General features: G+C 38.0%; 1 protein-coding gene across 1 annotated transcript in view; it reads left to right on the top strand.

Annotated features, from left to right (window-relative positions):
- Nucleotides 1–12693, top strand: part of ITFG1 (integrin alpha FG-GAP repeat containing 1) — a 73589-nt gene that overhangs the window by 18054 nt on the left and 42842 nt on the right. The window contains exons 7-8 of the mRNA XM_053987243.1: nucleotides 4763–4824; nucleotides 6758–6842. Of these exons, the coding sequence (XP_053843218.1) occupies nucleotides 4763–4824; nucleotides 6758–6842 (147 nt within the window). The remainder of the gene's footprint in view (nucleotides 1–4762; nucleotides 4825–6757; nucleotides 6843–12693) is intronic.

The following is a 12693-nucleotide window of genomic DNA, read 5'->3' as shown; positions in this document are numbered from 1 at the left end:
AGGTAAAGTTCCCTTAGGTACACTGCACAGACATTGCCAGAAATGTAGCTAGCTCAAGATGGGATATGCTGTGTTCACATTAAAATTTTAGTGTTTGTGGCTGTGTCTGGGGTGACTTGGACATTGATACAGGGTAGTTCTAAGTGCACTAAATAAACTCAGTGCAGTCTAGCCAGTCAAGTTTTATGTTGCTTTCGGGGGAGATTTTTCAGTCTTCGGTGGGCCATGTGTTGATACAGTGTCAAAATTCCCTGATCCTATCAAATAAAGATGGATGGAAGTGCTGTGCTTCCTCTATAACAAGCTTTAGGTTATTGGAGCTAGGAGCACTGTACTTGAATAGCTTCCCTTTTACAGGCAGAAACATACATTCTAATAATCTCTTTCTTTTTTTGTAAGAATGAATGCTGAATTCAGTATTTTTCTGTATATATATTAACTGGTGATCAGATGTAGCAGAGCTGGGATACCAGCATCTTATTACTAAGCCAGTTAAATTAAATTATAGCCAAATTTGCTCACCAACTCATTTTTTAGGGCAGGTTGTGAGTACAATGCTAATACACGGTGGTTTTGTGTTGCAGCATTATCAGATACCTTCTGCATTAAGTGTCTGGTATATATTTTAGTTGATTTTCAGTATTGTAGATGTAAAATGCTGGGTAACCACTGTGCTTCCTTATTGTATACTCAGGCTGTTGAATTTTGTGGATGAATATTCCAATTACTTATGTTGTACTTATGTTAATCACTGGCTGTTAAATCCAAAATAGGAAAGTGTATTCAAAAGTGAACACGCTTTACTTTGCATTTGTTTAAGAGAAAGGTTTCCTCTCAGGCAGTATTGGGTTTTTTTAAATTCTATCCATTCACTTCTATCCACTCCACTCACATAGGTGCTACATCTCAGGAAATCTGCCTGAATCTGACAACAAGATCTTCCCCTGTTCCAACTATTGAGTATTTTCCTTATCTTTACTGCATCATGTCACAAATTAGGGATGCCAGAAATGCCCTGCAGACTTAGTCTAGTGGTCCATACAGCTAGCTCAATATTCGTTCCTTGGCAGCAGCAGCAGAAAAATGGATTTTTTTCCTCTTCCTGTTTCATATTTCCATTTGTATATGTACAGAACCTACGACTTCCCTAGGGCTGTTAAAGGTACCCCCTTGCCTGTTGTTTTTAGCATCCCTTCATGTACCTGTTGTCTGGTAAAACCATCACCTTTGTATTCTGTAAATAATTGCTTGTTGAGCTCCAGATGAGTTGGTTTAATAACCTCAGGTTGGAAATATCTCTCACTATGCTGCCGTTAGGGTCATAAGAATTTGAGCAGCCATCGGTAGTTTGTCTGTGCTTTTTAAACTTAGAGATCTTTATGGAATAGCTTCTGTTTCTTACAGCTGAAATTGCAACCTGAACTGCCTTCCAAAGGCAGTGTGCAGCATATCTACAGACAAGTGACTTTTTTCTGACCATATTTAATATGATAGGCATTCCTTGTAGGAACAAGGGGCTGAGTTTTCTTGATACAGCCAGAAGCAGAACAGAAATGTTGCAGTTTTCAACGTGATTAGTGCATTGTAATACAAAAAGTGTAGAAAAGAACTGTATATGTCTTCATTGTTGTGTAACCTCAGTACTGATCATACACATATTAATGCATTTGTTGGCTCCATCTGTTCTCCTGCAGCTCTTACATATTTAAGAATTTAGTAATAATAGACACGGAAAGCAGTAACAGTGAGGTGGGAGATATGTTGTGGACACCATTCCTTTGGAAAGGAAACACTTGCAAGGTTGTTAGGTATTTATGAAGTGCACAGATTCTTACTTGTTGCCTCTCTGAGATGCTCTTGGAGTCAAAAACTTAGATAATCAAACCACAAAGAATCATAAAGTAAGGTAGGTTAAAAGTAACATTTGGGAATTAACTGGTCTAGAACACTGTTCCAGACAGGACTTGTGTTTTCTTTCACAAACTTGGGAGAAAACACATGTAATTCTGAACTATACAAATTTGTGAATAGTTATTTCTAGTGTCTAAATTGCATCACCTTTTTATACTGCTGTTGCAAAGAAATGCTTTTGTTTTGCTTGGTTTGAAATCTCTGACATTCTTGATCAAAATGGATAATTACTTGTAAATATTAACAATTTGATTTGGTTTCAGTGCACGAGAGTTTAATCCCAGAGTCATGCATGAGCATTTCAAACTTGTAGCTTCTAAGAAGGCTTAAGGATAAGAAAGAGGACAATTGGCTATAAGGTACCAGTGGAACTGGTTCAGAGGGCTCTAGAACTAGAGGTGGTGTTGTTGTACCTGTATTAAGTTGTCCTGTGGGAAATCACAGCTTGTTCCTTTAATGCAGGAGCAGTGTGGCACCAGCTTCTCTACACTATTTTTAGTAGATTATCTGCTCTCTTAGCCTGCCTTTGCATTTTGCCAGTGCAGCGTGACATTACAGCAGCCTTGGAACTACTCTGCTGTGTTGGTTGCATTCATTCTGTACAGTGTTATGTGCCTGGAGTTAGGAAAAAGGAGATGCAGGAGTACACAGAGAGGAACAGAGAGCAAAAGTGATTTACTGACTTTAAAGACTGTTTGGGGGAGGGAATTCAGTGCAAAACAGGAATGTTGCTGAATGGAATTGTCTTTAAGCTGCTGGAGAGAAAGGGCCCTGCACCTGGGCAGGAACAACCCCAGCACCAGCACAGGCTGGGGGTGACCTTGAGCAGCTCTGAGAGGGGCCTGGGGGTCCTGGTGGACAGCAGGAGCCAGCACCATGTCCTTGTGACCATGAGGCCCATGGGATCCTGGCAGGCTTTAAGAAGAGCACTGGAGCAGGTCAGGGAGGGGACCCTGCCCCTGTACTCAGCCCTGGTGAGGATCACCTGGAGTGCTGAGCCCAGCTCTGGGCTCCTCAGTACCAGAGAGACGTGGAGCTCCTGGAGCGGGGCCAGCCGAGGGTGACACAGATGGTGAAGGGACTGGAACATCTCTGGTGAGGAAAGGCTGAGGGAGCTGGGGCAAGTTCTGGCATGGTGGCGTTGGGTGAGTTCTGTCTGGTGTTGGCAGCTGTGCCACTTTGTCTTAGTCTGGGACAGAGTCCCAGCATTAGCAGAGGCAGTGCTGAGTTACTGCTGGCCAGGATCTCCCCTCGCACCAAAGACTGAGTGAGCAGAGGGAGGATTGACTCAGCAGTGAGGTGGGAGGTCAGCTCTGCAGTGAGAGCTGGAGTCAGAGAGGTGCTGGGGAGAGGTTCCAGTGCAGCAGAATGGCTGTGAGGTTCACCCAGCCTGCCCCAGCTGGGGAGCAAATGCTCATCCTTGGTTGGGTATTTCAATAGAACACTTCAGAGCCTGTTGTAGCATAACCTGGGAGCGGCAGAGCCCAGAGCTCAGTGTAAATTTCAGTACAAAGTACAGCAAGGACCCTACTTGAAATGATTATTTAAACCTCAAAAACTTATTTTCTCAGATACAGTGGCATTTTGACCTGTAGGAAAATTAGATAAGGCTTTTGTTATTTCATGTTTCTCTTTCTGCCCCTGTGAACTTATTGGATTTTTTAATATTTTTCTGACTTATATTGATAGTAATCAACAATTTTGCACAAGCTTCCTTCTAGATGCAAAGTTAATATTTGAAAGTATATATAAGTTTTCTAACTTATATTTATACTGTCTTCAGATTATTTTCATTACTTCTGTCTCAGCTTCAGGAAGTCCTTAAGTATCACTGTAATTCATTCCAATGAAGCACACACTATCATGCTGTTTCTATGTATGCTGTAAAGGAAATGGCCATTTCAGATATTCAGCGGAATCAAATTAAATGGTAGAGCTTTTAAGCTGTGGGGGGAGAGAAATCTGTAAGGAGAATCTTTGGGGTTTTTTGTGTCTATGTGGAGTTTTTGTTTGGGTTTTGCTTGTTAGGTATGGGGAGGTTTCTCGTTTTGTGGTTGTTTGTTGCTGGGGTTTTTTCCCTGGAAGACAATATCCCTTATTGTGCCATTTGAAATTCCCTGTACAGCCATCTACCTGCTTATTCAGTAAAACACCTCAGGGTAAAGCATTAATATTCTCTTTTCTTTTCTTTTTTTTTTCTTTTATTTTCCTGCAAAGTAACCATTGTGTTCTAGCTCAAAGAATGGCAGTTGAAGTTGCAGGGAGGGAGGAGACAAATAAAAAGAAAACAGGAGTTTAAATCTTAAAGAGTAGTTTTTTAAAATCTGGATTTCTTAACACTGGAGTTAATTTTTAAAACATTATTTATTCCTCAACATCCACTTTTTTTTAATAAAAGCTTTTTCTTCTCATTTTCCTAATTTAGGGACTTTTCTAAAAGGTGGTAAATAAGCTTCTCTTTAGGCCTTGCCAGATAAATCCTTTGAAGCTCTATTTTGCACTGTTTTGATGTTTTAAAGAATTTTAGTGTATAAGAAGCCAGAAATATTTCTCCATCTACTTTTCTTCTCCTGTCAACAGTGTATTTTTGCTCAATTCAACATATCCCAAATAAAAGGCTAGTTGATATTTTTTGATATTTATTTATACAGAAGAGTACAAGACATGAAAATAGTTTTGAGAGCTGTGGTTTTAGTCTTTCTTACTTAATATATCACTAGAATATAATGTATTTATAACTGCTAAAATATAGGTAATATTTTTTAAAATTATATATATTTACTAAGTGATCAAATATTTGTGTGTGTGGTCTCATGTTAAACATCTCATTTCTCTTATATTTTCCTCACAGATTTGTTCCTTACCACGTCACCAAATTCCAAAACTATTCAGTTTGAAACTTGGGTGAATAAGGTAAGCGAGAAAAGAGAAAACACAAATAATGATTCTGTTGAAACACAGACAAATTATAAACCCCAAAGAGTTATCTTCTGATATTTATGTTGATTTATACATAGAAGACTGATCAGTTTGGTTTTATTCTTGCTGTCTGAAAGATTTTTTTTTTTTTTTAAGTGAGCTTTGTTAGATACATGACCCAGGTCTTGGGTAAGATTTTCTGGGACAGAGGTTCAAAATGTCACTTCTGACTGGTACAATACATGTGCAAGTTACATTTGAGGAAGTCCCAAGTCCGGTGTTAACTAAATATCATAACTGAAATTCAAGGTTGAGGAGTAATAGATCAAGGTTTTAATAATTTATTGAGATTCTGCTTTTGTGTTGTCTAACCTGGCCAGGGGCATCCTTTGTACCTTGTTATCCAAAAGGACTAGAGCTATAAGGTCACTTTTTAATGATGATAGAAAGTGCTCAATGTGTTTCTTATTAGTTAAGGGATGAGTTTTTGAGGGCTTGCCTGAAAATGAATCCATCAGATCACAGTGAGTCACTGCGGAACTGAGTCTTGTCTGAGACAACCTGGCCATCTTCTCCCAGGCAAGAGTAATGAAAGCACTGAGCCATGAATCCTGTATTTACAGCTTTAGGTAGACTTTAAAAATCATTGGCTGTTGAGTGTTTGTAAGTACACAAGGTGTTTGTCCTGTTAGTGGGGTTTCTTAGAATTTTCTTTAAAATTTTGGACTTGTATTCTAAATACAATCCTGCATTATACATTGTGTATTGATAGATTTGCTTATCTTTAGAAAGAATTATGTTCTTTGGAATCAATCAGCCCAGGAAAATAGGTCATACATGTAAAATGCTTGGACATGTGTATGGAACTACAAATACCTTAACTGATCCATTTAAAGCTGTTAAGCTGCTCTTTGTAGAAAAAAGTAATTCCCTTCATTGATGCACTATAAAATGCTTTTTAAATATTTGCAAGATACGCTTTTGGGGCCAGCTAAGGGCCTCTTCTATTTCACTGCATGGAAATGCATCAATATTAATTTTTCTCATCAGAATCATTATAAATTATATGTCAAGCTAAAGATATCTAGTCAGACATGCAGTACAAACAGCACTAACTGTGTCCAGAGTTGCATTGAAGTCTACAAACGAAAGATGACGTGAGTCATGTTGGGTATATCCACATGTTGAGGTTAGACAACACAATACACAGCTCTGCTCCTCTCCCAAGCCTTTGGCTCCGTGCCTTGCTGGGCTTGTGTGCAGAGCCCTGTGCTGAGCTGATGGCAGTGACTGGGGAAGGGGGCCTTGGCTCATCTGACATGGCTGCAAAAACTCAGCACCTTACAAAGGCTTTGTGCCAGCTGTGATTTCGTTCTGTGACAAACAACGACCAGCACTTCTTATCTTCCTGATGCTGTAATGGACTATTGTTTTCTCTAGGCCTAGATTTTAATAAAGGATAAGTAAAACAAGTTCTAAGCCTGACCTAATAGAAAATGAGTTTATTTCCTAATTAGAAGGCAAATCAGGACCCTATTTTTAATTTTTATGCAGGTGTGTTGTTACATATTACATACATGTATAAAATCACATGTTAATATGCAAAAATATGCAGTAGAATTCATAATCAATTATCATTTAGATAATGTTGCTGCAATAATCCAATCTCTTCCTTATAGCACAGCAAAATTTATGGAAATTGTGTCTGAATATTACTATTGATGGACTTCCACAAGAATCCAGGAAGGATTAGAAATGCAAAATCTCAGTCCCAATTTTTGAAGAGTGCAAGTTTTCCATAGCTGAGATGTCTCTCTCTTATCTGCCAAAGCCCTTCACTAGTGCTCTGTATTTTCTTTGGTTCAAAAGTCAGTTTATCACTTACTCTGCAATTCAGTTTTTCCATCATCCTTATCCTTTTTCCTAGGATGGGAACTTCTCTAAAGTTGGAAAAAGTAAGGAAATGCCCAGTGGTGCCAAAGTTGTTGGACAGTCTGTGTTTGCAGATTTTGGTGAGTTTGCTTCTTTTACACTGCCCTGAGTGTTGCTTTCTCATGTTTTGGTTAGCTACTTTACACCAGAGAACAAATAAAGGTGTTTAGTTCCAAATGGGGTTTTATGTTTCTCTGATTTTTCACTTTAATGTGTTATATTTATCTGTAAATCTTGAAATGTCTGGGAATAATTATTTACAAATTCAGCTTTGGTTATCCCAGTACATTCTGCCTCACGTGTATCTAATTTTTGTTGCTTTGAGGTGTGGTGCAACACTAAACTTAATCTTATCAGACACTTATTTTATTTGTCATTATTTTAATTTTATTTTCTCTAATCTTGTTCAGAAAACATTATCTGATTAAATGTTTCTAAATTCTTCACTTGTACAAACTAATAAAGACTAAATGAAATAAAAGTACTTGAATAAAAATTGCTGGAACATGGTAAAATCTTAATGGTTGTAATTGAAAATTCTGCTAGGCTTTTGGACAGGAGGGAAATTTAATTTATATGTAAATCTATTTTTGCAAGGGTTAGTGAAAGCCTATATTTTTCTATTAGAATGTACCTTTCCAGTCAATTGTGGCTTATCAATGTTTTTGTCATGTTACAGAGAATAGGGCATGTTGGTTTTGTAGTGCAAAAAATACTATTTTTCTATGCACTGAAATAACAATTTTCCAACCAGAGGCAAAGTGTTGCAGGCCTGACTCTGCTGACATAATAGACTGTAAATAACTTCTTAAAAAAAAACATTTACTGTATTTATACAACACACTTGTTACAGTGAGACTGACCTTGTCTTTAAATGTTGTCAAACAGTAGCCTTGTTTCAACATTTCCTTAAAAAACTTATTTTAAAGAAAATGACAAATTTTAAACTGCTTAGACACGGGAGTGTGACTCACTTGCTCTGTGCTGCCACTTACAAGTGTTTTGAGGCTGACATGTGAATGCCAGACACCTCTGCTGGATGGGTGATGGTCCTTAGATCAGATCTACAGGAAATGAAGTAGAAGGTGGAACCTGAACCGTGCCCCAGGCTCTTCTGTGTAATGTTTACCCCATTTTCTAAAATCTTTGACAAAGTTTTAATAAAATATTTTACTATTTATCTTCAAGTTTGAATACTTATCTATGTAATATATGAAGGAAAGAATAGAATAATACTGTTTCTGCAGTTAAAAAAAAAATTAAGTGTGCTGGGTCTTTTGTAATCATTTTCCAAGCTGATGTTCTGAATAATTTGTCTTAATAGGTACTAAATAGAAATTTTTTTATAAATTTTTAACAATGGCAACGTGAAGAGCTATCTTAATGTAGGATAATTTTATCTCTATGTTAGGTGGCTAATGAGCCCAAATGATAAATCATAATCTTAGAAATTCATAGTAATTAATGGAATTGTAATAAACCCTGGGATATCTTCACAAAGAGAAGTGGAACTGTTCCAATGTTCAAGTTAAAATTTGGAATGTGTGGCTAAATGGAGTGTGCAGTGCTATGGCAGGACAGTGGTTTGGTACAGCTGAGCTTGGGAAGAAGGGCAGTGGCCCAGGGACTGCTGGGCTGGAGTTCCAGCACCCTTGTTTAATTAATTATCATCAGATTCATTTGTTCTGCACCAGCCCAACAACAAAGGGGCAGCATCTCCCATGATGAGTGTGCTGCTGTGTCACAGTAGCTGCATTTACCCCCTGTGCTATGTCTGCTCACACTTAGGTACTTCAGAACATTGGCTTTGAGCACACAGCTGCTTGTACTGAGCTAGAATTAAAGACAATGCATTACTAGAAATGGATTGTCAGACTTGAACCTCTCCTGTTTTCAGTTTTCCATTTCAAAACTGACAGAATAATGATTGTTGTAAGTCAAAGTAAGTTAAGGTATGATAGTTTGCAGTTTGGAATAATGTGGCTACCTGTAATGGGGCCTGATTGATTGCACAACAAATCAAAATACCACAATGAAATGGAAAATGAGGTATGTTAGAAGATTGTGCTGCCTTCTACCTTTGGCAGGTTTTGCCAAGCTGTGCATGATGCAGAATGTGCTGTGCACCCACACTCTGCTCTGCCCCAGGCATCCTCCTCTTGGCACTGGGACGCAGCCACTGGCAGTAGAAATGTTCGAGATACAGGCACAAGCCTCTGACATTCTTACTTCTGGGTTGCCTGCCTCTATTTTTCTTCCCCTCCTTGACATTTTCTGTACCTCACAGTTGATGTGCCAGCTTTGCCATTTGCTAAAGGTCTCAGAGGGTTCTGTATCTCTGTGCTTTCACTCTGCCACTTCTCATGAATTAACCTTGTGCATGTTGGGCTCTGCAGCGGTGTCAGGCCCAGAGTGAGCTTGGGGCTGTGCCACTTGGGCTGCCTTCTCTCTCACACCCACCTTTCTGCTTGTGCCTTCTTGCACTCCTGCAGTGTAAGATTCTGGTTTACTGATCACACCTGCCTCTTAACAAAATAAGCATTGTTTCAAAAGGTCACTTGGTCTAACATTCTTTCCTACTTCTGAAAATTTGATTTGAAGTACCCTTTCCAGCCATGAGTATTTACCAGTCATTTGAAAAAAGGGGGGAGCTTTGTATAAGATTCTGACTGAGAACTTGCAAAAGCAACTAATTTGGGGTAAGATTTCCGTTCTTACCGTAAGCAGGTTGATCAACAGCTATCAAGTATAAATTATTTGGCTAAGTGGATTTGGAAAAACCAGCAATTAGGTGACTCATGAGAAACTGTCACAGATGTTGGTATAATCTTAGTACCAAATGTTCCTGAAGTATTGAAAAAATAAAGTTTTTTTTTTCATTAAAAAATACGCAAGTGTATGTTTGTATGCATCTAAAAGTCCAGTATGTTTATTTATATGTGTGTGTGTATTTTAATGGAAAATTACATAGAAGGATGTGTGTATATATCAATACATTTATGGTAATGGAGTAGCCCTTACACTTTATGACTAAGTTGGAACCTTTGTAATAAGTAGCACTTCCCCCTGTTACATGATAGCAGTGATTTGTACATCAATCTGACCAAAGGACAGGGAACAATTGACAAATTTGTATTGCCCTTTTAAAAATAAATCAGAAAAGCTTTTTGACATCTATTACAAATGGCATTTAAATTGATTAAGGTGAGCAGAGTTGGGTGCTAGAGAATTCTGCACTTATTTAGGTGCCACATTGCTCCAAACAAGTAAGAGCTCTTCATTATTACTTTTTCTATTCTTCTCATGTCACTATGGTAATTGCAGTGCAGTGGTTGCTATAGCAAAAATGATTAATCCTGCGCTGTTGTTATCTGTGAGCTGGCAGAGGAGTTTTATAAGATCTGCTTGTACTGTCTTTAGAGGAAATCATAGATGTTGTCTAGAATCCTGATAAATACTTGCAAGTATATAGAGAGTTTTATTAAATGTCACTTAATAGGAAAATGTTGTGTTTTCCAAGGAATTTAAGGATTTCAATGGGACGATCTGAAAATGACCAAATTTTTTAGCATTAAGTGAATGTGAACCATATTTTGGCCACTAACCTGCTATTTTCACATTAATTTAAAGATTAATGACATGGTTTTGAAGTAGTGAGTCAGAAATTATTAGCACAGGATATTGTCCTGATTATATGATCCATTAATTCATTTCTGTAGGAAACTGGTGTCATAATTGGTATTTAACTATGGTTGGTTCAGTTGGATAGCAGAGTTTTAAGATCATCCTTTGGTATCTGAGACTGTAAAAGTTTGATTTACCAGTCATTGATTTTGCTTAGTTAAGGCAAAGAACTTTGTTTTGGCTTGTATTTAAAGGAGAGTGAAAATGGCTTTTTGAAATCAAATTTGATCATGGTTTCCTCATAAGTAAATACAGCTCAACTCTTCATTTCTCTAGGTAGCATTTAGCCAACCCAGTCCTTTATTTTTTAGTCACCATTTGATTCTTAGCTGCTGCCCTTTCTCTTCTCTAAGAAGTTTGCATTCACCCCTGCTATGCACACTTTTTGAGCTATGCTGTGCTTTTTGAGCAAATATGGGTTGGGTTTGTTAAAGTTCCATCAAAGTCTTTTGGAGACCTGAACTCAATTTTTTCTCGTATTTAAAATCCAGTTATCAACTAATAATCCTAAGAGAATCCTCTCTGTTCTCCCCCCTCCAAGTAATTGAACTATTTCATGTATGTTAACTACTTGTATGACATGTGGTAGTAATTATCACTTTCCTTGTAGGAAATGATAGCTCATTATTGCCAGTTAATTATGTTTAAACAGGATAACATAGTGCCTAACCTTTGGGGGGTTTTCAACCTTTCATTGCACTGTGCCAAATGCATTTTGTTGAAAGATTTTTTTTTTAAGGAGACCTTAATTATCCTGCAGCTGAATATACTTTAAATGCACTGCTTTTCTGACTGCAGTTGCATTTTGATTTTGTACCTTTTTATTTTGTCTGTCAGCTTCATTCTAACATCTGAATTTCTTTCTTCCCTCAGAATGTTGCATCCTCAGATACAGTAGCAATGTATCAAAGGGAAATTTTAATGGTACATTTTGGTAAATAACCCCTTAAGAAAACCATTCTCCTTTGAGCACTGTGTTATGAAAATATTTAGTGCTTCTGTAGTCAATGAAAGGATGGATTCTCTAAGAACCTTAAGGTGCAGGGTGACAATATTTCTGTGCATGAAATGCTCTGCATATGAGGAAAGCTGAGTTTACTGGGATCAGTTTGGGTGGAAAAGGTATGAAAGTTAATGGAAATGAAGCCTTCTGAGAGACTTTAGATATGGAAGAGGTTCTTTTAGTACCAGATGCACTTCTGAAACAGCAGTGTATAGAGACGTACTAAGTTAATTGACACTTGTGTTTTGAGTGTGTGAAAGTGTATTTAGGAGCTAGGTCTGTTTTCTTTGTTAATTTGTAACCATCAATGGTCTCCAGTGACACCTCAATGTTTTAAATGTAGTTCCCAAACAGTGTCAATTTTGGATGGGGGAAAATCAGGTTCCCATATTTTGCCAAGGTCTTTATGTGCTGACAAATGCTAATATCTCCTAGGAAAAAGAATTGCTGTTGCTTCATATGATTTTTTGTCAAAGGTGCTTGAAAATTAAGAAAAACTTTGCTTTATTTCCAGCAATAAAAATTGGTGCAGTGCTGCATGTGTCACTTGGTTATCTGTTCCTTGTTGAACAACTTCATCACAGGATTGTTTTTTTCTTTGGCACTGTTCATGGCTGGTACAAGAGGAGCTCTGGACCCACGTTGAGCTGACCCAAGGCAGTTACACCAGTGGCTTGCCTTGCTTTGTGTTCTCCCTTCCTTTGGCAGCACCTGGAGATTCGTTGCCGTGGGAGCTTTGAACATGTGGAACATCACCGAGCTCTAAATGTACAGCCAGGCTTGGGAGTTTGTTTTAATGTGAAACAAGAGCTTTCAGCAGAAACTGCAACAGGAGTTTGAGCAATGATCTTGTTTGGTGTGGGGGCAGTTCACATTGTATTTGATGTAGTTCCTTTTCCCTGCTTGGATCTCAGTCAGTGCTGGAATTTCCATTCGAGGCAGAAGGCCGCACTGTTGGCTCCGGCGCAGCCTGGAAGTCTCGCTGTGCAGTTTGCTGGCACGCTGTGTTTAAGTGCTTCTATGCAGTGGAGCTGTGAATATGGATTCTCTGGAAGGACTTAAAATCAGAATTGATTTAGTGTGAAGGAGAGGGTTATGAAGATTTCTTTAATGTCTACAGAACTTTGAATCATCTGTAAAAGCTCTTTGCAGCTCTTTTTTGAAGTTATGATTCACATTTGCTAAAGGCAGCTGACATTTATTGTTTTAATAATGTGTAATTGTCTTAGTAATTTATTATAACT

This window comes from Vidua macroura, chromosome 11 (assembly GCF_024509145.1).
Source record: "Vidua macroura isolate BioBank_ID:100142 chromosome 11, ASM2450914v1, whole genome shotgun sequence".
Taxonomy (NCBI): Eukaryota; Metazoa; Chordata; class Aves; order Passeriformes; family Viduidae; genus Vidua; species Vidua macroura.
This window is presented reverse-complemented; position numbering and strand designations above follow the sequence as displayed.